The 27,578-nt window shown below is 40.4% G+C and overlaps 1 protein-coding gene across 1 annotated transcript; it reads left to right on the forward strand.

Moving 5' to 3' along the window:
- Window positions 1-2,077: 2,077 nt before the first annotated feature.
- On the forward strand, window positions 2,078-27,297 carry EDNRB (endothelin receptor type B). Its single transcript, XM_029210484.1, has 8 exons — window positions 2,078-2,388; window positions 3,186-3,720; window positions 18,191-18,303; window positions 18,439-18,643; window positions 20,254-20,403; window positions 20,806-20,939; window positions 21,774-21,882; window positions 24,715-27,297. Exons 2-8 carry the CDS (start codon window positions 3,235-3,237, stop codon window positions 24,847-24,849), a joined length of 1,332 nt encoding a protein of 443 aa, XP_029066317.1. The 5' UTR covers window positions 2,078-2,388; window positions 3,186-3,234; the 3' UTR covers window positions 24,850-27,297.
- Window positions 27,298-27,578: the final 281 nt, after the last annotated feature.

Here is a 27,578-nt window from a genome sequence, read left to right on the forward strand (position 1 = left end):
CCTTTCCCTCCACTTTACAAAAGGGGAAATTGAGACTCAATTTCTTGTGACTTGATTAAGGTCATTCATGAGGATCAAATAATAAATCTTTCACATGGTTACTTTTACGTTTTCACTCAATTTAAGGTTAAACGTCAATTAAATATTCTGATGTCTAAAATACTGCCTTCTCAAATTAGGAAAAAAAAAATCTGTTTAGACTCTATGTAATTAATCGAAAGCACAGTCTATGTAACCAGATAGGCTCAGATTCAAATCCTAGCTCCAAATCATAGTCCCACAACTAACCAGCTATGTGACCTTATGTGCATTTCTAAAGCTCCGTTTCACTATCTATAGTCATGAAAAACAATTCCTGACCTAAAGACTACTGTGAGAGAGTAAATGAGATCCTGTGGATGAGGTGCCTAGTAGGTCCTGTAATAGGTAGCCAATACTGTATTTTAAATTCCAGTTGAGGAATGTGTATGTTTACCTTAAAATTATTTGCCTTCGACCCTGAGACTTATGACTAGAGTTACCAAAATATAATTCAATTGAGTAACCTAAATGTAATTATCACATCTATAAAAATTATTTCTTGAGCTCAACTTGTGGCAGGTACATTGTGGTGGTCCGGAAAGAACCTATCGTTCTGTCCCCGTCCTGAAAAAGAAGTGAATACACATGAAATCAATATTGAGCCAAAAAAGCCTCCATGTGATCAAGTGCTCAGTTGTATTTAACAGTCTTAAAGTGCTAAGAGAAAAGAGGAGAGTGAGATCTCAGTGAGGCTTAGAATAGACATCCAGGACTGGGTGGGAGAAATATGAATGGAGGTAGTAGTGAAGATGGGACAGCAACTGGGAGGGAAGAGAAAATGGCCCTGTAGGGCTCTATGTATGATGGGAAGAAGGGCAGGTTCAAAACAGGGCAGAGTATTCATACTCCAAATGCATGCATGTAATTCCTCATTCACATAACACTCTATATTGTTACTCGGCTCAGCTTTGAAGCGACTGAATGTTGACCTTGTTTTTACCAAGACAAGGAGGATGAGTACTGGGTTCAAAATAGCCAGCACTGGAATTAGCACTGGAATTAACACTCATAACCCTAAACCATATTTCTCATTCCTTTAGCATTATTCCTTAATCATATACTTTAGACCACATTTCAAACTTAAAGTTCACCTTTTTAAAATAGAAATTGATTTTCTACTTCGACTTTCCCAGAAAGCATTGCATAGAACACAAAAAATCCAAGATGCTTGTCCCACCTACGCCATTAACCAGCTGTGAAGCCAAGAATGAGCCACCTGGACTCTACTGTGAATTGCTTCAATGAGTGGCTCCTCCTGCCTCTGAAATTTCACAGATCCAACAGGGACTTAGCTGACTGGGGGACAGCAGAGTAATTTCCAGTGTACATGGAGCAGCCCGGATTTCTGACTTCTGTTTTATACAATCTCTGGCCAAAACTGTCAGTCATTATTATTCTTTCTACCCCTTAAAAATTGAGTTCAAGTATGGATAGGAGGAGTTTATGGCTCTGCCTCATAAATAAATATTCTAAATTTGAACGGCAGCTCTCTGATGATTTTCATGCCCCCTATAGGTATCGGGTCCTTCGACAGTAATGAAATCCAGAGATAGGCTGACAATAACACTTCAAGAGATGGCAGGAAGAGAGAAGAGCCTCTGCTAGAGAAAATGAAGGAGGAATTTTAGTTCTCTCCTAGGGCAGTGACAGGGCTTGAAAAGAAAGGATCGTGCTCTTCCGTGTGGGTGGGGACCCATGCGGACTTGAAACTGAAGGGCAAAACAAAAGCAGCCTCTCCCCCACCCTCCCAACAACTAATCAAGGTTTAGGTATCACGGCGGGATACTTTTCTCTGAAAAGTCCTAGCGGGCTTGAAACACGTTTAATTCAGAGCCCGGTTCTAGTCTGAAGCCTCGAGCGTCGCGGGGTGTGTGAAAACTTGCCCTTGGTTTAGGCTCATCATCTGAAGAACTGAGAACCATGACAACTCCACAGCCTCCCAGGACGCGTCGCGGGCCGAGGACTGCCCTCTGCGGTCGCGGGCAGGTCCTGCTGATGCAGTGCAGGCGTCGCCCAAGGGGAAAGGTTGCCGCGCGGTCGCAAGAGGCGGGAGGAGTCTGTTGGTGATTGATGGGGAAGGGACGAATGAATAAAGGTACTTGTCTAGGGACAGCAAGGATCCCGAGCAAGCTGCGGAGGCTACACGGTCAGGCATTCCCTCAGCGTTTCGTCAGAGCCAGATCCGCCCGCAGCTGAAGGGAGGCGCGCTCTGCTCCAGGGTAGCCTGGAACCCAGCTGCGAGCCAAGTGCGTCCCGGGAAGGAGGTCCCCGCTGGTCCCTCTGCGCCTGGCGCGTCCGGTCCGCGAGGTAAAAGTTCTGGCTTGGTGTTGAATTAAAATCAGTGATTGAACCTTATCCTGGGGCTTCAGCTTGGATTACTTGTTTGGGGATTTTTTAGTTTTTTTTTTTTAATGTATGGATACAGCGAATTACAATGGGGTTGGAGCGAAGGAGAGCGCGTGAGTGTTTGAAGCCACTTGGAGGGCACAGAAGCTTCCGCGTTAATGCAGATACTCCCCCAATCAGAACTGAGATGTCTCAGAGATTTTCCGAGTCAGCCGGCACACTCGTGGGGGGTCCGGGGGAGCCCGAGCGCAGGCAGCCGGGAAGTAGCTGCTTTCACCCGCGGGGAGGAAGGAGTCTTGGCGTCCACACACAGGGTATCCGGGTTCCTGAGGAGTCAAATGCAGAGACTGGCACATCCCTTGGCCTCTAGGTGCCTTGATTTCCCCCGTCCCCACGCGCCCTTAGCCAGAACGAACACACACGTCTCCCTCTGGGCACAACAGGAGCTCAAAGCTTTGCTCTAGACACCCATCCTTTCCTCCCTGTCACACCCCTTCCAGAATACCCCACCCCACTGCGAGTCATTTACCCCTCGGGAAACGCAGGGGAGAAAAACCAGCGAAAGCTGGCTCTGGAAGGGCAGGAGACGGGCTCGGGAGGGTCACACGGGCCAGAGTCCCCCCACTGGCGCGCAAACTTGAGTTACTTTTGCGCGCGGATAGTGCGGGCGCGGCTGCGCTCTGCGCTAGCCGCTTGCAGGGGCGTGGCTGGGGTAGCTGACCCGGGTGTCCCGTCTTCCTTCCCTTGCTGATCTCCAGACTGAAAGCTGAAGAGTGGCCACCCGACTCCCCCGGAGCAGGCAGCAGCATGCAGCCGCTGCCCAGCCTGTGCGGACGCGCCCTGCTGGCGCTGATCCTTGCCTGCGGCGTGGTGGGGGCCCAGGCTGAAGAGAGGGGATTCCCGCCGGCCGGGGCCACTCCGCCACTTCTGGGGGCCGGAGAGATAATGGCGCCCCCAACTAAGACCTCCTGGCCCAGGGGCTCCAACGCCAGCGTGCAGCGGTCGTCCGCATCTCCGCAGATGCCGAAAGGAGCGAGAATGGCGGGAACCCCACCGCGCACCCTTCCCCCGCCCCCGTGCGAAAGACCCATCGAGATCAAGGAGACTTTCAAGTACATCAACACGGTGGTGTCCTGCCTAGTGTTCGTGCTGGGCATCATCGGAAACTCCACACTGCTGAGAATCATTTACAAGAACAAGTGCATGCGAAACGGCCCTAATATCTTGATAGCCAGCCTGGCCCTGGGAGACCTGCTGCACATCGTCATTGATATCCCCATCAATGTCTACAAGGTAAAGGGTGCCTGCTAATATCACAATGGGAGGGCACACCGTTAGGAAGGGGGAGATGCCAGAGCCTTTGCAGGAAGCTTAGTCACGAAGATCCGTCCCTTCCTAGAAGTCAGTAATCATTGGAACCAAATAGCCTTCTGGTTTCAGTAGCCCACTGCTAAGCCTGGAAAAAGCATAGTCCCCAGACCAGCAGCATAAACATAACTTGGAAACTTGTTAGAAATGACATCTTATAGCTCCACCTCAAACCCTACTAATCCAGAAACTCTGGGTGAAGCACAGTAGTTTGTATTTTAACAAGCCCTGCACGTAAGGTTTAAGAACCACTGGTCCTGAAGGACCTTGTCCCTAAATCCAGCTCACAAGGTACATTCTCTCTACTCAGAAACTGATGATTCATGGACTGGCAGGATTGTTATCACCTGAGAACTTGTTAGAACTGCAAGTCCAGCCCAGGCTTATTAAATCAGAATCTGCATCTCAAAATACCTAGGCGATTCAAATGCATACTAACCTTGGGAAGCATTTTCTTAAAGGACCCTAACAGTAGAAGGGCTCAAATAGGTTTTTAGGAGACAAACGGTCTAGAAGAAAGAGACCCAGACAGGAGAGTAGGAAAACACCTGCTGTGTTAGTTCACCTGCTGTGAATGACCATACTGTACCTACCCTTTACTGAATGCCTACGATGGGCCAAGCGCTGAGATAGATGTGTTACTTTCCTTTACTCCTTCTGACAACCCATGAGTAGACATTACTCCATTTAACAGATGACAGGATGTTCAAGGTCTCACAGTGAGTAAGTGATGGAGGTGAGGAGGATCAGGCTCAATCTGTCAGGTTCCAAAGTGCAAACTGCACCCCATCAATGACTTTGTGGACAAGACCAAGGACACTGAACACAAAGTCTCTAACAGTTTCAGTAGCTAACATCATTATGTGATTACTGCAGGCATCAGAGGGAACGGGCTTGAAGAGCTATGGCAGGACGCAAACCCCTACACTCTGACTCCCGCTTTGAAGCTCTGGACACTTCCCAACATCTCTGGGCCTCAGCATCCTCAACTCTACAATAAAGTTTCTAGTGCCCACCGACTGGGGTTTTGTGGTGTTAAGAAAAATAGCCTAAGTGAAAGAGCTGGAAAATTTTAAAGGGCGATGCAAATTTGTAAAACTCTGCTTCCTCATCGTAACCAGCAATAGGAAGTCATGCATAAAAACAGAATCAAAAGTGTAAGGGACCGGGAATGTACTTTGGGGATTTGCCTAAAGCTAGTCCTGGGCTCAGTACAAGGGAAAGAAAAGGCATGTTGGTTTAGGAAAGGATTGTGGGAGATACTTTGATCTTTGTGGCAGGAGAAGTCACCAGATGGCATGCCTTTAAATTGCCTTTTATGAATCTCTGGAAATCCTAATCCAACAAGGCATACATTAAGGAATTCTAGAGATTTCTGAGGTTTAGAGACAGGATTTGGGTTAGGATCCAGGTCCTAGAAGGCAACACTCCCAGAAATGAGGGATTAATAGATGAAATCTTAAATTCCTGCATGGCTACCAGCTCTTGTGAACTCTGAGGGTTTCCTGGGAGAAGCACAGGCTGAAATGGGTCCCTTAAATGCAGTCACAGCTCCATTAGGGCCAGAAGGAACCCATTTTAGGAGTCCTACAGACTAAGTCTTACCATTCCAATGTGGCAGGAGAATTTCAATTCAATTCCTCAAAACTGACTTGAGAAATTTTAGAGTACAAGGTGTTGTGAGAAGTTTTAAATAAGTAATAAGATCCTTCTGAAAAGGGAGATTACATCTAGTTTTGCTAGGCTTGCACAGAGTTTTGTGAAAGATTGTTTAGGAAGGTCCCAGGAAACCCCACATGGTCAGCCCATTTAGAAACCCTCCTAAGTCAGCCAGCAGATGAAGTGCTGTATGGAAGGTTGGATTGAGGGCATTTTGCCTCCAGATCAGATGTAAGTCACAGCTCTTCCAGAACCATCTTTCTCTGTCTGGCTAAATTATTACATTCGATAAGCCAGAGACTATCCTACTCCCAAAGGACACACAGCTTTTCCTTTCCTTTCAAATTCCTTTATGATTTCCCTAGGAAGTTACAACGTTTTGCCTGAAACCATTCAGTCTGTTAAAGCTGTGTTTCTATTTCTGAAATAAACAAACTGAGTCATTACAAATCTGGCCATGTAATCATCCTTTTTGGTCATGAACAAATCCATCACATAGAATTAGGTCCCATCACTAGGTTTGCCATCAGTGAATCCTACATAGTGGCTTTTGGTTTATTTTTATATTGTGCATAAATATGTGTCACTTGAGGTATAACAGTAATGGCTACCATTTATTATGTACTCAGTACTTGGTTTAGTTCATTAAATCACTGCAGCAAACCCTATGGAAGAAGTATTGTTATCACCCCTGTTTTATGGGGAAACTACATTTTGGAGAGGTAAAGAAGTAAATTGCTCGATGTCACACCACTAGAAGGTCGATGTCACACCACTAGAAAGTGATGAGACTAGGGCTTGAACCCAGGCCTTCTGGCCCTAGAACCCGTGGTCCTCCTGGCCCCCTGCACAGAGTGAGATGAGCATCGATTGCCCTTCTCCAACCTGGGGTATTGTTAGGACCTCATTTCAGTGCAGTGCTGCAATTATGGGACTCACTACTACATAGTAGGATACTTGGTAAGCATTTTCAGTTTTAATTTGAGTCACCTGAAGATTTCTATCTCCTGAAATCCCTTTCAGACGATCCGTAATGAATAATACTGATATCACTGTTTGTTATTCTAAAGGCTTTATTTACAAAAACACCTAATCCAGGGCTAGTTAAAAGCCATTTTCCCTTAAATAATTGTGACACCATATAAGTTACAAAAAAATGCATTTATAATTTCAGAGGAGTCAAGTATTATACTTCATACAAAGCAATTGAAGTGAATTATGAGTGCCATTTAAATTTATCCTAAAGTGGGGGACTTGAATCTCTAAACTAGCAATTTCTAATTTTGTTTTTGTGGGATGTTATTATTCTCTTGAGAATCCAGTTAATTATCCATCTTATATGTTATATATAATTAATATATAAATAGATAATTTATATATACATTATAATTAATAGATACTATAATGTACATTCACAATTTCTGAGGGTTCATAGAATCCCGCAGCTCCTCTGTTGGTTTACCCACAGGCCCAGAAACATCAACGTGAATCTATTACATTAGTCTGGACTTCAGTAAATCTGGAGTTCAGTAAAGTGGACAAACCACAAAATGTCATAGATCTGGCTGGAAGCCATGTTCCTTGATGCGGCTGTAGAACAGGATGGGACTTCACAGGGAGAGGCTGCTGTGAGGGCTGACAAAGCCCAGGAAATGTGTCTACTCTGCTCTGACTCCCTCAGGGAACTGTTTCTCTGGAAACTTCTAGACAGTCTTTTCACCAGGGCTCCTGTGTCAAGGAGGCAATCCTGATAGATCGATGTTGTGGGAGACTCAGCAAATCGAAGCTCTAAAAGAGCTTCAGATAATCATGAGAACCTGCTGGAAATAAAAGCCTCGTTTCTCCTTCTCAGCAGCACACACTAGGGCTGTCACTGCATTACATAAGAGCATCCAGATGAAAAACGAAAAAGCAAGCGTCCAAAAAGGATGTTTAAAAATATAGATGTATACATATGCATATGTAAATATATTAAATGTTATAAAGAATGTATAGATGCATAAGTACATAGGTGAATATCATTGGTCGCAGTGCCTGGCACAAAGCAAGCCAGTAATAAATGTTATTAGGACGCGTGTGAGTGTGTGTGTGTGTGAATAAGAATGGAAACTTGGGGTTTCTTTTTTCAGCTTTTGCCATTATAAACATGACTACAAATAACATCTTTGCCCATGTGGCTTTGCACACATGTGTGACTATATCCGAAGGGTAAATTTCTAGAATTAGAATGATTGAATCAAAGGATATGTACATTTGTAATTTTGATAGATATTGCCATACTGTACCCCAAAATTATTGTTGTACTCTTAGTTTGAATCGCTATTTTATGTAACATCTCCATATACATATATATGTATCAATGTCTATCTTTAATACATACATGGGTAACTATGCCAGTATTTACATGGTCCATGTATGAACCTGACCCCAAAACCAGTGTTCAAGCATCTGATGTGAGGATGAATATCTCCTTATTCACAAGCTACTTACTGTGCCATTCCTGTGTAGACTAAAATGAATGGAGTAATCTAGACATTGTTGCCTATAGGAGCCTAGAGTAAGTTGGAGTAGCACCAATGTCAAAGCTGTATAGGAAGAGCTGGGTATACTTGTAGATGCTGTGAAGTTGTTTATGTTGTTGTTGGTGGTTGGTTGTTTAGTTGGTTTAGTTTAGCTGTGATTTTTAACAAGCCTTGATTGCAGGTTGAAGTTAAAATTTCTTTAACTTCTCTTAACATCTTAAGAAGTTAAAAATGCTTCAGCAAACAATGAGTTTTTAAATTATAACAAGTTCATTCTCTTTGTACTATATTTGCATGGAATAACTGACTCAATATATATATAGTTCACATAAATATAATGTAATATAAATATAATAAATAACATAAATATAGCTTCCTTTATGTGTAAGCAAATTGAGTTTGAAAACAAATCTCCTTGGAAACTGACGACAGATATCTACGTGGGCAGACTTTGACAAGGATCCAAGTATAATCACATGTCTAGTGGTGATGGAGAGCTTTCTAAAAATTGAGCTGGTGACCCGTTGGAGTGCCTCTAGATGGTTTTCTTGTTAAGACTTCGTAGGCTACTGTTAGAGTCAAAGAGGCTGCCTTCATAGCTCTGAGAAGCATAGCTACTGACCTTTAACGTTTAACTACTTAAGGTGGGGTACGTGTAACATTAAAGTGCTGGTATGTCAAAATGGGAATTGCTTCACTGAACCCTCAAGTGAGTTTGGAGCGAAGTGACCTTGTCACGTAGTCAGACATTCCTGCTTGTAACACAATCAAAGCTGTCTTTCTGAACAAAATCACCTTTCTCACTATCCAGTCTTAGACTACTTCTAGTACTTAATAAGTCTGCATATAATTAACTAATTTCATAGTTAGAAGTAAAAGTGAATGAAGGACCAGCAAACTTAACTTTCAAAGTTATACTTTTCTGATTAGTAAATGCGGTTTATGCATATAGAGCAATAGAAGAAGTAAAGGTATCTTTGGGTAGGGGAGTCTAATTTTGCCCAAGATAATAACACTGTGCATATTTCCAGTTAAGTAACTGAGATATTTTAGTGACATTTTTGTGATGTCTAGAGACATCTTAGTAGCAGAAGCATTTTGTACCCAAAACAGAACCTAGATACCTTTGAGGTTCATTTATTTAAAGCAACAAACTTTTTAAGGAGTGTTAATTAAGCACATTTGAAGTATTAACATTTTAAAAGTGTTAATAAAGAGTAAGACTATTAGCTTTGCATGACCTTGGGTCAATTAATAAATAAAGCTAACCCCCCAACACCCACGTAGCATAGTGCCTGCAACAATCAATTCCAGACAAATGCTTGTTGACAAAAGATGTTATACTCATATTTTTATAACTGTCCAAAAAAAGGGGGGGAAATTTTGTTCTTTTTGGCCATAACAGAATAATAGGTCAATAGCAGATGTCAAATAGCCCAGACACTCAAGACTTCCTATTTCTGATTCACCGCTTCACATGTTGGCTATGGATGCCTGTGACAAAATGGTGGGCAAACTCTTGGCCTTGGGCAATGAAATGTTCCCCAGGTTAACTCGAGGGTGCTTCCTGTGTTTGCCTTTGATCTGCCACTCGGTCACTCCATAAATCCAAGGCTCTTAAAATGTCAAGGCAATGTTTCTTTCAATGTGGTAAGGCTTATCTATCAAAGGCTTTACATTTTTTTCTTTGCTCATTTTTAAATGAATCGTTCAAGATTGAAGGCATTTCCATAGTTGTACAAGAGGATGACACAGCCAAGACCATGTTGTTTCAAGGCCAGGGAGCCAGGGTCTTCATTTTCCAAAGAAAACCATATAAGGTATGGCTAATACGCTATAGTTGATGATTTTTAGAGAAACATGCCAAATGCTAATCAATGATTAAGTGCTCTCAGGGGTGTTGACAGATTAAAGCCTGAGCTGAAATAAGATTCTAGAGGTAATTTATGATGTGAAACATTCTCTTTCAGGACTTTGCAAAGTTAAGAAGAGGTTGGTTATGTTTGGGAGATAGCTGAGCACGGTGTATGGATATACCTTAGCCGGCAACTTCTCTAATTTCAGACTTTTTTCCTTTCCAGTGCTTTTACTTTAGAGATTGATTATTTCTCTTTCCCTATAGATTCTCTGGTGAAAATGTAAAGGAACAAGAAAACGGCCAAACTGGGATGGTAGGAGAGAGAGAGAAAGAGGATTGTTCTTGAGTCAGAAGTTTATTAGCAAAGTTGACAGAAGCATTTATCAAGCAGTGTTCTGTCCCTGAGTCTCCCAGCCATATTCTCACCACCTAACTCGCATCCCCTCTCTATTTCTCTCCTCCTTAGCTTCATCATGGTTTCCAGAAAGGAGGAAGCCTATTCTCTGGATGTTTACTTTGTACATATCTTCTTCCCCCTCACACAGTGTTTTCAAATTATATTAACGGGCTTTTGAATTCCATGGTAATCAAACGCTTTCTCACCATAGCTTATCCCATAAGCCATTTTCTGGATAGAATTAGGTTTAAGTAAGACATGAAAATACTTAATAAGATTTGTTGAATTCTTTAAGTTTGAGAGTCACTTTCTGAGCCATGAGGCCATCAGGTTATAATTCTTTAGTTTCTTCAGGTGTCACAGCGATCTTAGAAGATCCAGCTCAGCTAAGTGAATCTGACCATAAAGCTAGGTTTGTGAATAGCACGTCTTAATGCTCTTAGTTGAATCTTTTCAAAATATGTGACATGTCAATGAAAGGTTTTAAGCACAAACTGTGGATAAGTTTTTAAGTTCAGGTAATAGGAGAGTAGCAATCCATTTATTTATTGGCCTGTTACAGACTTGGAAATAAATTTCACTGTAACAAAAGTAGGGATATATATTTAAGGTGAACTTAAGTTTCTCTAAGACATATTTATTTTTTATCTTTTTTCTATCTCTTTGCTTCTCTTAAAATTTTGTTTCCAGAAACTTAATTCATTTTAATGGAGTCATTCTTCTATTTCAGCAAGTGATAGGAATCTTTCCAGAGCAGTGGAAAGCCCTCCCTTTGCCAGTGTGCACACAACAGATTCCTAGGACAGGGCCTCTGCCTTGAACAACTCCAGGGGGCACTGTTCATATTGTGGTATTTAAATGGTACCCCTGGGGGATAAGCTGACGTTATTCCTCACCCACATATTCTAACCCACATGGCCTAATCTTTAAGTGATTAAGTGCATTTTAATGGACCCAGGATGGAACCGGTAACTGATATTCGTCCCCAAGGGCACGGGTGCAAGGTATGTCAAGAAAATATTGTCTATGCACTTGACCAGCAGCTTAAATTCTCACTGTATGTTTGAATAAGAAAAAAGAAAGGGAGATCGGACATGGGATATCCTTGAATGAGGGTGTACTGTCTTATTAAGACGCCAGTTCAATCGCAGAAAAACTCTTATCTGCTACAGGAAACAGATAAAACAGCAGAATACACCCTTCCCCAAACTTGTGAAACACAACCACTCCATTATTTCCTTCTTTTGACCCTGACTGTAAAAACATTTCTGTAATGCCAGTCATTTGAAAGAAATGTTCACAGTTCATCACCAGATGGAACAGACAGCAATCCGGCAAAGCAACCTTAGTTGTCATTTTTAATGTGTTGCTCACCTACCTTCTTAAATGACCGTCTCTTACAGCGTCTCTATGCTTCCAGAGTCCATCTCCACCAAATTTACAACTAAAGCACCTCACTGAATCCCATCAGATAGTGAGAAACAGTAGGTTCTGTTTTTTTAAAAGTCGTTTCCCTGATAGGTTTGAGTAGGGGAGAGAGGGGAGGGGAGGAATTTTGCTTTCCACCTTTTCCGGCCTGCTTGGAAGGCAGAAGTCCAAGAGAAGAGCTAACGCCTCAATCCCAGAGGCCCTGGCTCTATGTGTCAAGAAGACCTGATCATCTGGAAAGGAGGAGGGCATGCACTAGACAATACAAAAATCAATCAATATATAAAATGCATAGTCATCCCAATTCTCTAAAGAAATTGTTTCAAATATGAGAACTGAAAAGTTCATGACAAAAGTTTTATCACAAGATTTTTGCCTTATGATCAAATTCATTTATTTGTCCATGAACTCATTCATTCACTGTTGTTCAACAACATTTAATGAGCAGTCACTGTGTGCCAGGCACTGTGCTAGGCACTAAAAATGTTGTAGAATATTCTGAAACAAAGAAACAGTTAAAGCTCAGTGTATACTGTTAATTTAAAAAAAAATAGGAAAGGAAAATGGTATATATGGTTAATGAGGCTATTGAACATTTGTTAGTGCAAGATGGTTAACTTTGGCATTTCCTAACTCTACGGGGCTAGATGCCTTTGGGCATTAAGAGTGGTGTGTATTAATAGGATTTTCTCCATTTAATTTCTCTAGAATGTAATTTTTAATTACAAAAAGAATTGAAAAATATAAATCCCCCAGTTGGAGAGATTTTGTAGGACTCACTTAATCATACTTTTACAGAAAGGATATTTATTTTCTGTTCATGTTATTTATCCTTTTAGAAGTTTTTTAAAAATTATATAATATATATTTAATATAAAAATAATTTTTAAATATGATATAAAAGAATTTTTTGGATTCTGTTGACTTTTTCCTTTCTCAAACAGCTGTTTCAACATAAAGTTATGAAATCATGGCCATCCTCGTGTAGAAACCTTGTAGTCAGTATGACCAAGTCTTTTTTCAATCTAGTGTTTATTTATTTATTTGTGTTTACTTTACTCATACAAAAGAAATGTGCTAGGGAAGCAGTAGAAGCCTTAGGCGAAAGGGGCCAGCATGAGGACAGGCTACCATTTGTCAAATGGACACCACATTGCTCCTAGGACCAACACTAACAAAAGCTCTTCCTTGGATGAGCCATCACCATGTGAAAACCAATGTCAGTTATGGGAGTATTTTCTGACTGGCTCACATTTGATAAATGGTAGGTAATATATATTCAAACTTAGTTTTAAACAGGACCTAAAAATTTAATTCACGTGGCAGGGACCTAGAAACAATATGGACCTCTAACATTCTTTTTGCGATCAGAGAGATTTGATTACGTGCATGATTTGTCTTCAGTATTCAGATCGTGCCCTTAAATTATCTAATTGAACGGGGAAAACTGCAAATAAGGAATAAGAATGTATTATTGTTGGGTTTAAAGTTAGAGTTGCCTCCTCTTGCAATAAAGGAGAATCAATTTGCTCTACCAAGAAGAAAGCTGTATTGTCGGACTTCAAATTATAGATGTTGGATGTCATTATTTTTGTCAAGAAACAGTGAAATAGTTAATTCCCAGGAATTATAAAAATCTCTAAGAACATTCTTTCACCAAATTTTAAAGATGGCATCTTGGTTGAGAGTGATTTTTTTTTTTTTAAGTTCACAGCTTTTCCCCTACCCAGGGCTTTGTTTATTATTAAACAAGAGGTTGACATCTTTTGCATTTTAAATAAGCTCCAAGCCCTAAATTGCCAAGGCATTGAGGCTGGAGGCCATTCAGACAGAGGTGAGCATCAGCAGTGGGTGTGGTCTCTGTCACAGGGTGTCAGGCTTCTTGGTGTCCCCACAAAGCCTTCTGATCAGAGAAGCAGAGGTTGCCAAAGTCATCCTTCTGACTGACTACAAAATAATAGAAGTGGGCACTCCGTCCCCCCACCTTCTGTGGCCTCTCAGGACTGGCAGCATTCAGGTCTGAGCTGAAATGATGAAGAGGTTTTTTTCAGTCTCTTTCCCTTCAGAAGGGTAGATTAGAAAACCGTAATCTCTCAGCTGTGATTAGGTTTCTGACTATCTCTGTGTTGAGCTTGAAGAGAATTGCTACAATTTTCAGTTTGTGTTTCCCTGTCCTCTGTGATAACTTGGGTCAGAGGTTGGGCTGCAGGCCTCCCACTGGTATGAAGAGCAATCATCCAATTTCTAGGCTGAGCCAAAAACAATAGTAACCTCAAAACAGGGCCTGGATTCAGTGCAGAGCTCATTTTCATTGGCCAGGCTTCTCTCCCTTCAGTGACCGGACACTCATTCATCTTGAGTCATCTGATGGCTGTACCTATGTGATACTAATATTTGCATATTTGGAAATCATTGAAGACAAGAAAACACTTGACACTATCTGAATTTTTGGAAAGTAGATGAATAAAATAGCAGGGGGGTTAGAAGAAAGTTTTACTCTACATCTAGATACTTTACCGTTGTTTGACACATAGTTATGGGCTTTAAAATACTAATATTGATTTAATTCTAAACACTTTTCATCTAAGATCAGCTTCTTCAAAACATTATAGATTCTAGAATCAGACCACGTGGGTTCAAATGTGGATCTATTACTTACTTAAGTGAGTGACCAAGGACAAATATGTTAGTTATCTAATGCCGAGAAGCGAATTACCCCCAAACTTAGCAACTTGAAGAATAGCATTTATTACCTGACACTCTCTCTGTGGGTCAGGAATTCAGGAGCTGCTTAGCTGGTGGTTCTGGCTCAGGGTGTCTCATGAGGGTCAAGATGTTGGAGGGCAGCAGTCATCAGAAGGTTTGCCTGAGGCTGGAGGATCTTTTCATTCACACACTTGGCAAATTAGTGCCAGCCGTTTTTAGGTGGCCTCAGTTCCTTGTCACCTGTTGGAGTCTTCATAGGGGTGCTTGAGTCTTCTCCTGACACGGCAGCTCCCCCAGAATGAATGATCCAAGAGAGAGCAACGAGGAAGCCATAATGCCTTCTATGAACTAGTCTCAGATGTCACACATCATCACACCCACCACGTTCTATTCACTAAAAGCAAATCATTAGGTCCAACCCGTGTTCAAGGGCAGGAAAATGAGGCTTCACCTTTTGAAGGGAGGAGTATCAAAGAATTTGTGGGCATATTTAAAATCAACAAAGCAAGTTAATAAACTTTTAAGTGCCTCTAAGTTTTTTTACCTATAAAATGGGGGTAATAGTAACACTACCTCATAGGATTGCTTTGGGAACTCAATGATATACCATGTGTAAAGGGCTTAGAATAGTGCCTAGTCCCTTGTAAGTACCATATATGTGTTAGTTTTGCTTCCTACCCCCCACCCCAATACATATAAAGGCAATCAGAATGATTAGACAGAATATTACCTGGATAGTTTGTACCAAACTAGGTCTGGCAGGGTTCTTTTAACTGTTTGGAATCTTTTTATTACGTTTCCAAGGGTAATTGGCAAGTCTTTTAAAGCATCTTGAGTTCATAGCTGGTTCAGACTTGCAGGACCCTGGCTCTTTCCCATTTCAGCCAATGTCTCCACCATTCACATGATCAACCTCCTTGAGTTTCCTGAGTCCTCATATCTTATATCCAACCCATCAACAAGTCCTGCTAGCTCTGCTTTCAATACATATCCAGTCTATATAACCCATTCTTTTCAGCCCCACGGCACCGCAAGTTTCAGCCCACAATCTCTCATCAAAGCTTCCTTTCTTGACTCTACATTCTAGTCTACATTGAGCTTCCAGAGTGATCTTTTTATATTTTTTAATTAATTAATTAATTTGTTTATTTGGCTGCACAGGTCTTAGTTGCGGCACGGTGGCTTCTCTAGTTGTGGTATGCAGGCTCCAAAGCACACAAGCTCTGTAGATGCCGGGCTTAGTTGCCCCATGGCACGTGGGATCTTAGCCCCCTGACCAGGGATTGAACCTGCGTCCTCTGCATTGGAAGGCTGATTCCCTGGACCACCAGGGAAGTCCCCAGAGTGATGTTTTAAAAAACATAAATAAGATGATGCCATTTTCCATTTCCCTGTTCAAAATCTTGCAGTGGATTTCCTAAAATAAAAACAAAAACAAAAAAAACCATTCAGACTCCTCCCTGTGCAACTACATCTCCTAGACACTTGGCCTGGACCACTCGACCCCAGCCTTGAGAGCCTTCTTGCTGTCCCTTCCTCTAACTAAGCTTCTTTTGACCTCAGGGCCTTTGCATTTGCTCTTTCTTCTGCCTAGAATGCTCTTTGCATGGCTTACATTTTTTAGTCAGGTCCCTACTGCAGGTTGCCTCTTCAGAGAGACCTTGCTGAGAAGCCTATCAAGAAAGCTCCCTAAATTCCACCATAATCTTTCAATATGGTGACACCGCCTGTGTGACACCATATTAAGTATTTATGTGTTTTGTGTTTGCCTCCATCACTAGACTGTAAGCTCCATGAGAGCAGGGAGTTTGCCTTGTTCACTGATAGGCACTCTGTACTCCAAATGGTGTATGGCACATAGTGGGTACTCAATAAATATTTGTTGAATGAATGAATGAACACGCAGAGTTATAAGTCAGCTCATTAATCCAGAGGTCACAAGTTAGAGGCCGGTCTGACACATAAAAATATTTTGTTAATACAATGTTATCTGACAGTGGTTTTTTTTTTAAATATGAATTAGTTGACAATTTTTATAAATTGTGAGATTTCATATAAAAATTCCAATTTGGGGCTAAAAATCAAGATACTTTTGTATTGGGGATCTCTTGGCAAAAATCACATCAAGTTTATTAGCAGCAGCTCCATTTAGACAGGATTTACCCCAGACCCCTCTGTTCCCTATTATTCCTGACACCAATGACTTTCTTACACCTGGCTTCCTCCACTCTTGTGTTGCCTGCCTGGCCTTGCAGGCTTTCAGACCCTAGAAAAAGCATATTGGCTGTAAGTATGCCAACATTTGTTCTACATGTCGGTGTAACTTTTCATGTCTACCTTAGAAATGAAATTGGTTCCATGTTGGAGCTCCGAGTCATATTCGTACTGAAACACACATTTCAGCTTTGGGTGCCACTCTAGTTACAGAACAATCACCCAGCATGACAAACTCCACAAAGAACCTTCACGAGTGAAAGAGCGGAAAGACTCAATTGTGTTTCAAAATAGTTTTCACTTTTGGAAGGTTATTTTTTAAAACATTAAAACGCACACACAGACACGTAGATTTGAAATACTTTTCTTTATTTTCAAAACCTCATGAACATTCGACCCAGATGTTTACCTAAAGTGATTCATTTACCAGGGTGGGGCACACCCAGTTGTCCTAAAAAAGAAAATCACTGAGTTTAACAATAGATGGTTGCACAGTCTGAAGTCAGATAAACGGAAATATATGTACAGTACCAAGAACTAGGTCTTTTGCTCGCTGGATAGCCACTGCCTATATATTTTAGGGGGCTGAATATTTAAGCATCTGTTGTGTGTCAGGAGCTGTACTAGGCAATTGCAGTTCTTTTCTGTTTGATGGGCTAGGGGTTCCAGACAGCAAAAACTTAACCAAACAAACAAGTATGGTATAATATATACAATAGGAGTTGATAAGTGCTCTGGATGAAACGGGCAGTGGGGTAGGATGAGGGAGATGGGGAGGCCTGACCAGTTCCTATACTTAATAGTGTGGTCAGGGTAGGTCATGTTGAAAAGATGAGATTTGAGTAAGACCTGAAGGAGGTCAAGGAGTTATCCAAGTGGATCTGTGGGAGGAAAGCCTTCCAGGATAAGGAAGAGCCTCAAGTGAAGCCCTAAGGAAGGAGTGTGCCTGCTGGATTCAAGGAGCTGTGTGCCGAGTTACAGACCAGTCAAGTTGACTAGAGTGAAGAATAAGTACACGAACACGCAAACTGTTCTCCATAGGAGTCGTCTAGTCTCTCTGGTTAAGAAACATTTGTCTTTTTTTGTTGGTTTTTTTTTGGCCATGCCACATGGCATGTGAGATCTTAGTTCCCCGACCAGGGATGGAACCCTACATTGGAAGCGTGGAGTCATAACCACTGGACCACCAGGGAAGTCCCATGTCACCTATTTTTAGTTAACCTTATTTTGATTTGGCCACCAGCTGAGTATTTGAGACTCTATAACAGTATGAGAGGCATTTTCAGCACTGCAGGCCCAATCTTATAAGGGGAACTTAAGCAACTGGCCCCAGTTGGCCCTGCAGTGGAGGAGACCTTGACCCTAAGCTACTGTCTGTGTATAGCTAATTCTCCTGAACTGGCTGCCCTTTCATTATTCCCAATCCACTTTCTTGTTCCAGATATCAAACACAAGTGCTTTTCAGAGGAGTAGTCTATGAGAAAAAGAATAAGAACTGGAATTTGTTATTTTAACTCTACATGTTCATTTGTCTCCACTAAGTGATACATACAGTTCAGAGGGCGCCCTGTGAAAATCTCCCTAACAGAGCTTCGTGTCTCCTCAACGCAGCTACTTGCCGAGGACTGGCCCTTTGGAGTTGAGATGTGTAAGCTGGTGCCTTTCATACAGAAGGCCTCTGTGGGAATCACTGTGCTGAGTCTATGTGCTCTAAGTATTGACAGGTAAGAGCATATATCTAAGCCAGGTATATCCTGACTGCTATCCTAGTGATTGCTATGCTACTTAGAAGATAAACTGTTTAATTCAATAAAACTAGGTTCTGCCAGCTTGGCAAATGATTATGTTTTACTCTTCAGATATCGAGCTGTTGCTTCTTGGAGTCGAATTAAAGGAATCGGGGTTCCAAAATGGACAGCAGTAGAAATTGTTTTAATTTGGGTGGTCTCCGTGGTCCTGGCTGTCCCTGAAGCCGTGGGTTTTGATATGATTACCACTGACTACAAAGGAAGTTATCTGAGAATCTGTTTGCTCCATCCCACTCAGAAAACAGCTTTCATGCAGGTAAATTTTACTCTTTTGTCCCCCTTTCTGTTGTTGACTTATAAATATTTAGCTGTTTTTCCCCTGATCTCCTCTTCTTGGGAAGCTACTGATGTATGACTGTCCTTGGCATGAATTAAGAGTGTAGGTCCTAGGGCTGTGGGGTTAACGGTGACTAATGACTCAGGCTGCAAGAAGCTGGGTCACTACTTCTCCAAGAATCCCCTGGTGCTCAGGAATACAGATAAACCAAGTTTACATGAGAGAAGCGATTTGAATTTATAGCTTTTCTACTCAAATTCCCATAAGGACTGGCAGCTACTACATATTCTGTATGAAGCAGCACAGCAGTCATCAGAGCGAGTGTGTGGCTCAGGGAACGATCAAGTAGAAGTCGCCCTGGTATGGATGGATTGATCAGGATCCATGTGAATCCGTGAAGCTTGGTATGAATAACAAGCTTGTCCTCTCTCTAAAGGGAAAGCTGCCGTTGCAAAGAACTTCATCTTGGCCATTTATTCAAGAGCTTTTAATCAGGAAATAGGAAAAGAATGGTAATACTGGTCATCAGAAGATAGATCCTAAGTGTAAAAGGCTCTTCCCAACAGAATGGGTTAAGAGGAGTTAATGCAAAGGGGGCTGGTCCAAATGTCACCAATGATTATTTTCTATTTTACACCTAAGACGAGATAAAGCTTTATGAATATATGTATAGATCATGGTAAACAAAAGAATAAAGAGGGGCATTAATGTGAAATTGAGAATGAGACTGCTGTTTTCTTGTTTTTTTTGTTTTTGTTTTTTTTTTTGCGGTACACGGGCCTCTCACTGTTGTGGCCTCTCCTATTGCGGAGCGCAGGCTTCGGACGCGCAGGCTCAGTGGCCATGGCTCACGGGCCCAGCCGCTTCGCGGCATGTGGGATCTTCCCGGACTGGGGCATGAACCCATGTCCCCTGCATCAGGCGGACTCTCAACCACTGTGCCACCAGGGAAGCCCTCTTGTTTCTTATTAGTTAAAATGAGAAAAGTACTGCACAGATTACGTAAATTCTACTCCAACACAGACATATCTGGAACAACAATTTTAAGAAAAAAGAAAAAAAAGCAGAAAAAAATAAGAGAAAAAGCATGCTACAAGCAGCTTTGATTTTTAGTTGATAGGTTAGATGTATACATCCATTAGGTAAATGATTAATATAGACCTCTTCCTACCTGCTTTTCCCATAAACAAACTTGTTAAAAAGTGAAAAACTCCCATAAACACTAGGATATCTTTACTCATTCAGATGTGGTATTTCACACAAAGAATTCCTTAAGGATAACTTGCATATGTGAAGACAAAAACATTTGAATTACCAAATATTTAAAATTTTGCCCAATTACTTACATTTTTATGTGTAATGATAGCACACTTCCTTAGAGATTTGAAATGCTTTTTAGGAAAAGTTTGTTTCATTTGATTTAATTATTTGTTCAGCAGACGTGGCCTGTAAGATTCTACATAGTATTTATAAAATGGATCGACTTTAGAAGATAATTTCTCCCTGATGAGTATTTTTTAATTTAACGTTTGATATGTAAGATTTTCTTACAGAGGACTATTAAGTATAACATTCTCTCTTCCCCATAGTTTTACAAGACAGCTAAAGATTGGTGGCTATTTAGTTTCTATTTCTGCTTGCCATTGGCCATCACTGCATTGTTTTATACCCTGATGACCTGTGAAATGTTGAGAAAGAAGAGTGGCATGCAAATTGCTTTAAATGATCACTTAAAGCAGGTAAGAAAATAGAAATATTTGCTGACTCATGATTACAATCCTGATTATGAATATGAAAATTATCATGGTGATAAGAAACTAAAATTATCATACACCACAGCATACTTCCTTTTTCTTGTGCTGGTATTTTTTAATACACAAAGAATATTTTTTATATTATCTATCTGGAGATATTCTACATAGTCTAAAAAGATGTAAAAAGAGCCATTACCTTTTAAAGATGAATCTCTAATCATTTTCTGTCTAATTCACATTAGCTATTCAGTTTAAAGCTCAGTGTCCTGAATTTTTACAAATGCCACTGATTTTTCGTAAACGATATTAAATATTTTGTTTGGAAAGCGAGAACGCTGTGATTATAATGAGGCATCTATTCAGTGTCTGACTGTGGTTTTATTTCAGAGACGGGAAGTGGCCAAAACAGTATTTTGCCTGGTCCTTGTCTTTGCCCTGTGTTGGCTTCCTCTTCACCTCAGCAGGATTTTGAAGCTCACTCTTTATGATCGGAATGATCCCAATAGATGTGAACTATTGAGGTAAGGAAGGTAAAATAGAAATAATTGTGTAAATAAATGCCATTCAGAAGTTTGTCCGTTGATTCCTTTCATTGGCAAGAGAGAGAGTACCATTTTTCTAATCCTTAGGGAGCAAATAAGATGGCCATCTTTTTACCTTTACTCCTATTTCCAAGGGAGAAGCAAAGGGACTTAGGAGAGCACTGGGAATGCAGAGCCAGGGTTGTCCAAATGAGTGAGTGGCACAATTGAAAGCGTTAGGTCTGATTCTCCTTTGCACTTTGTAAATCCTTTCTTTTCATCCAGCCTCAGCACTTCCAAAAGAGATTTCGTTTTTAAAAATTATTATTAATTAATTAATTAATTAATTTTTGGCTGCGTTGGATCTTCATTGCTGCACGCGGGCTTTCTCTAGTTGCGGCGAGCGGGGGCTACTCTTTGTTGCAGTGCACGGGCTTCTCATTGCGGTGGCTTTTCTTGTTGCAGAGCACAGGCTCTAGGTGCACAGGCTCAGTAGTTGTGGTGCATGGGCTTAGCTGCTCTGCGGTATATGGGATCTTCCCGGACCAGGGCTCAACCCTGTGTCCCCTGCCTTGACAGGTGGATTCTTAACCACTGCACCACCAGGGAAGTCCTGAGATTTCATTTTAAATGAGAGAATTGGGCATGGGGGGTGAGGCGATGACAGGGACAGAGAATGAGAGAGAGAGATCATAATTGGCAAAGACTAGTGATAAAGTCAAAACCATTGTAAATGGCTAATTTTTTTGTTCACAGAAACACAAAAATCTGTAAAGAATGTATGTTCATAGCAGCATATTTTTTTACAGACATGTCTTGTATTATTTTTTGCAGCTTTTTGTTGGTATTGGACTACATTGGCATCAACATGGCCTCCCTGAATTCCTGTATTAACCCAATAGCTCTGTATTTGGTGAGCAAAAGATTCAAAAACTGCTTTAAGGTAAGAGAGTATTTGAAAATCAAAAGCCCTTTTTAATCTGGCATCAAATATAACCCTTCCAAACTATTAATATTTCTATCCAAAGAGATCTAGTCAATTGTTTTGCAGTTTCCCCTAGTATTACATGATAGACATTTCTTTCTTATTTATTTATTTATTTATTTTATTTTTGGCTGCGTTGGGTCTTCGTTGCTGCGCATGGGCTTTCTGTAGTTGCGGTGAGCGGGGACTGCTCTTCGTTGCGGTGCGCGAGCTTCTCATTGTAGTGGCTTCTCTTGTTGCGGAGCACCGGCGCTAGGCACACGGGCTTCAGTAGTTGTGGCTCGGGGCCTCTAGAGCACAGGCTCAGTAGTTGTGGTGCACGGGCTTAGTTGCTCTGCGGCATGTGGGATCTTCCTGGACCAGGGCTCGAACCTGTGTCCCCGGCCTTGACAGGCGGATTCTTAACCACTGCGCCACCAGGGAAGCCCTAGACGTTTCTTTTTAAATGTGAATTTTGCTCATAAATCACTATAATTGATTTCTGCCTACAAATCCCAGTCAACCATTCCCTACTGCCTCAACCAATCAATTTTACTCATAGAGTTACACAGAAAATGAATAAAAATTGCATGCATTGATGTCTGACAAATATCACATGATAAAATAAGAACTACACATGATTAAAGGCACTGTTCCCATTTTTGGAAGATTTTGGACTATGCAGCACACTGTAGATTATAACTAAGTTAGTTTCTTCTTCATGCAGAGGTGACAATAACGAGTCAAACAAAGCAGTTTAATTCAGGTTTTACCTCCACTTTTCTGCCTTCATTCTATAGCAGAGAAGTGCTCCTTGATGTGGAATATGTGAAATTATTCCTCATTTGCCTGCTTGCATTTGTGTGTAACATCTATCCATCCATTCATTCACTCCTTCAACAATCTAGCATAAATAAAATATTCCCTTCCCTTATGTGGGAATGATTCACTTGTCCCTGGTGTAACAGAACCCAGATTCAGCTGCTCACCACTCATGTGCCAATAATTTGAGAGGCAAGTGTCAGTAGAAAAGAAAGGTGCTTTAATCAGAAAAGCCAGCAGTCTGGGGAGATGGTGGACTCGTGTCCAGAGACCAACACCAAAGATTCTGCTCAGCCATGAGTTTTTAAAGGGAAAAATGGAGGGGGAAGAATCTCAATGAATCATCAAGGCAGGAGGTTGGGTTCTGCCTCTCCCCTGCGGACAGACTGGCTGGCTCTCTCTTCAGATGTTATCTTGCCCGAGTGGTCTGCATGCAGGATTGCTTAGGGGGGGCTACTGTGGGTAGACAGCTAGTCTTGTTTTTATCTAGGAAGAGAATCGACAGGTTAGACAAGGCATGGTGTGCATTAAGGAGAGCATAAGTCAGGAATTAGTTTCAATTGCTTAGTGATCACATTCCTATAATTAGGTTCTTTCGAGGTTACAGGGGAACAGAAATGGGCAAACAGGAAAGGGGCAAAAGAGCTGCTTTCAGTTCCCCAATGTCAAACACCATTCCATTTCTATGGGATTAGAGGCAAAGGTCTATCTTCTGTAACTTCTTCATGCTGACATGGGACGCCATATTCTCAGAGTGGAAGATGTCAACATGGGTCTGTAACATCTCTTTGCTGACAATTTTATTGTAGTTGCGTGCTTACATATACGGGCAGAGCAAGCTACAATTATTCTACCGCCCACCAAGATACAGATTATTATGAGCAATAATGTTAATCCCATTCTCTTGAGGCTCGTTCTTGGACCTGTGCTGGCCGCAGATTCAGTACTGCTCAGGATGATGCAGTTTATGTCATGGTTACAGTCTGGTCATCATGGAGTTAGCTTTTTCCCTCTGGTGGCAGTTACCGTACCTGTACAACAACTGGGGAATGTGCATCAGACACTGAGTCTGTGGCTCTATTGTCCTAATTATTAACTGCTGGGTTTTGTACTGGAGGGCGTGGTGCCTTGGTTCTGCTTGGTTCCACTGGAAGTTCATTATTGGAAAACCGAGAACTTAGCTTCCTTGTAAGATCAAAGGCAGTCTATAAAATTCTTTGCTTACTCATAAACTCATAGATTTTAGAGCTAGAAGAGAACGTCCCCAGATCATGTCCCTCATTTTACAGAACAGAAAGCAATGGAACTCACATTTTCTTATACATATAAATTCTCAGAAAACAAACAGAATTAACAGGATTTTTAAAAATCCAAGAAAAAAATCTGGATGACTAAAACTGAGACACATTTACTTTACAACCTTATTGTGTAACAGTATTGAAAAGTCACATGAGATTAAACACGTGGCTGAAAACAATGGTGATGTAATATTAAGTTTATTGACATGGAAAGATGTTTACGTCACTGTCAAGGCCATGGAGTAGTATGTATAGTCCAGTTTTATTAACATAATTATACACACACTTCCACAAACATGCACATATACAGTCACGTTGTAGATATGTGTGTGGTAATATTTCCATTTGCATAGGAAAAAGTCTTGAGTTATGTATTTATCAAATATTAAAAGTATTTCTCAAGTAATCAAGAGTAAGTATCAAGAATTAAGAGTGGCTTTCTCTTTCAATTTGAATTAAAAGATGAGGAAGTTTAATTATGTACATTTTTTCTTCTCTGTATTTTCTAGTTTAAAAGAATTATCATATACTACTTATGTAGTTATATGTTTTTAAGGGGAAAATAAGAGGGCATGGAGAGAAATTGGCAGAATTGCATATCATGCAAAGAAAGCCAGAATTCTGGAGAGTAGGAAGGGTTGTGATAGTGTAACTGATGTAAACTTATAACGAGTTACTTTGTTTTGTACAGTCATGCTTATGCTGCTGGTGCCAGTCATTTGAAGAAAAGCAGTCCTTGGAGGAAAAGCAGTCGTGCTTAAAGTTCAAAGCTAATGATCACGGATATGACAACTTCCGTTCCAGTAATAAATACAGCTCATCTTGAAAGAAGGAATATTCATTTTCTTTATTTTGGACAGAAATCATTAAAACAATGAGGCATCCGCCAAACAAAACAAAACAACTGTGTGTTTGCACAAAACGATGTAAAAATGTAAGAGTGATTGTTTTCTTAACACTCAGAGTTACTCATGACATTTTATGAGCTGTTTACGGCATGAGAAGAAAAGCGATGAGAATTAAGAAAGCCTCATTCTGAAAGCACTTAATCCTTTACAGTCAGCACTTCAGTGTGGCTCTTCCGAACTTCTGGTATGTTCATACACCACTTACGTTTAAATTGCGCTCACTCAGAATTCCTATTAAAGATGTTTATTTTTTATATTAAGGTGAATCGGATGCAAAGGATAAATGTGTTGCTGCGAAACAGAATTTTTAAATGAAATTTAAATTACTCAATTTAAAATGTTAAAAATCTTTTAAAGGACCTTTTCTATTAATAGTCTCACACCATTGGTTGGACTGTAATTGGAGGCAAAATATGAAAGCAGTTCAGCTGTATTTTTTTGATGTTAGAGACATATTTAAATGATCAGGAGGGAGTATCAGAGAGATTGAGGTTTTTGAAAATATTAACTTTACATTCAGATAAGATCAAATGTCACAAAGGGACAGAGAGAGGAGGTTTGGAATGTCATCCCAAAACACTGCTTTGAAATCTCCTATTCGTGCACTCTGCAAAGAAAATACTACCTACAGTTTTTTTGAGGATTATTAAAACATTCTTCTTCTTTCACTATTGTAGTTTAAATGCTATTTGTTTAGTTTTGTCATCTGTAAATACTTAGCTACAATACACAACGTGTAGATGATCAAAGGAAGGGCAGGCCCCAGTGTTCATACCTTTACAATGGAGAGATGCCAGGAACCCCATAATGGACAGAATGTGAGTTGCCTGGAGCAGTGTCCACATGGCAAAGGAGAAAGCAGCATCTTCTCTCACCCCTGCTGCAGTTAAGTTCGTCTCTGGCAATGTATCATACGATAGTTAAAACACTATTTTTAAGATCATAGATTAATATTAGAGTCAATGTAACAGCTACCTGTAAAGCTTATTACTAATTTTTATATTATTTGTGTAAATAACTAATAGAAAAGAATTCTGGATGTGGTGCTTTCCTATCACTTACAGGCAAAACTGCTTTTTGAGACTGTTAAGAACCTCTTACTTTGTGCATTCTTGCCTAATTCTTTCATCTTCCCAGCAAAGTGCCTCAGGTTAACTTGGATGAGCTGTGTGTGAAAGTATGTACAAGAGAAAACGGAAGACAGAGGAAATGAGATGGGGCGGGAGGAAACCCACGGGGACAGATTCCCTTTCTTAGCCTGATGTTCGTCACTGCCCGTCATATCAATGCAAAAGGTCCTGATTCTGTTCCAGCAAAACAGTGCAATGTTCTCACAGTGGCTTCAGGAACAAATTGGGCCCAAGAGCTTTAACTCTGTCTTAAAATATAACAGAGTTTCTACCCTTGTTTTTTGTTTTTTTTGTATGTGTGTGGTTTTTTTTTTTTTTTTTGGTAACCCAGGGCCACAGCCACATGTTGAGAATAAGCGAGCAATGTTGTTTTCTGCCAGCGTCTAACGTGATGCTACCAAAACCCCAATAATGGGACCAGAATGAAAGGACAGTAATTAATTCACATGCCACATGGAATCTATTTACAAATCCCAGGCTTATTTATTAATTTCTTCCCAATCACTTTTTCAGATGCTTGTCATCACGAAAGACATTTCAAACTTTGGATTTTAAATTAACTTTGGGTTACTACTGTTTTCAGTTTGTTAATATATTTTTTATTCCTATTTAAATTTGAGCTCATTTTATTACCATTCATTTTGTTTCTCATCTGCATCATAATGCCCTTTCCTTCTCCCTGTCAGAGTTGTGGTCTGTGATCATCTTGCCAAATTTTAAACTGCACACAAATAGTATATACATGCATTATTTATAATGAAATTGTGTTCAGTAGCTTTTCTAAAAATGTTTGATTCAAAATTTTAACATACTGACAAAGGTTGGTAAGAAACAAGCATGATTTCTTAGCATAAATAAAATCAATATGGGAAAAGGTGCTACTGTTTAACTTTAAAACGTATTTTCTAGTATTAAGGACTGTATAATATAACAATGGACAAAAATAATGTTAACATGGATGTAAAACTTAAAAGATTTATAAGCGATTTTAGACTGTTTTCTCCTTTATATTTGCTAATATGGGTGCGTGTTAGTATTGACAGCTTACAACATATGGCCAAAGGAATACGGTTTATAACAAAGCATGGGTATGCTGTAGCTAACTTTATAAAATTGTAATATAACCATGTAAAATAATTATATATTTTGTTTTTCTGAGGTCACTTAAAGTGGCAACTACTGTAGTTGCTAATTCTATGTTATGTAAACAAAATCAATAAAAATTTAAATTGCTTTAAAAAAAGACCAGCTCGTTTTTCACTGTGCAGGCAATAACTAATACTAATTTATTAGTAAGTGTTTAAAGGAAATATAAATGTTACAAATGGACATTATTTATGTTAAACACACAATTATCAAGGAAATATGAAAGCTGTTACATTAAAATGCCAAATTTCTGTTATGTTTTATTGTGGTGAGTAACCAGATATATACACATTCAGTTTTCTGAGGTTGATTATCTGATTGATTGTTTCCAATGGCACCTTGTGTCTTTCCATCTCTGGTTTCCTGCCTTT

The sequence above is a fragment of the Monodon monoceros genome, unplaced genomic scaffold (assembly GCF_005190385.1).
Source record: "Monodon monoceros isolate NGI ecotype Baffin Bay Population unplaced genomic scaffold, NGI_Narwhal_1 Super_Scaffold_8, whole genome shotgun sequence".
NCBI lineage: Eukaryota > Metazoa > Chordata > Mammalia > Artiodactyla > Monodontidae > Monodon > Monodon monoceros.

Coding starts and splice junctions, on each gene's coding strand:
- EDNRB (XM_029210484.1), top strand. CDS start 3,235: ATGCAGCCGCTGCCCAGCCTGTGCGGACGCGCCCTGCTGGCGCTGATC. Junction 18,304..18,438: donor TGTGCTCTAAGTATTGACAG/GTAAGAGCATAT, acceptor TTTACTCTTCAG/ATATCGAGCTGTTGCTTCTT. Junction 20,404..20,805: donor TAAATGATCACTTAAAGCAG/GTAAGAAAATAG, acceptor GTTTTATTTCAG/AGACGGGAAGTGGCCAAAAC.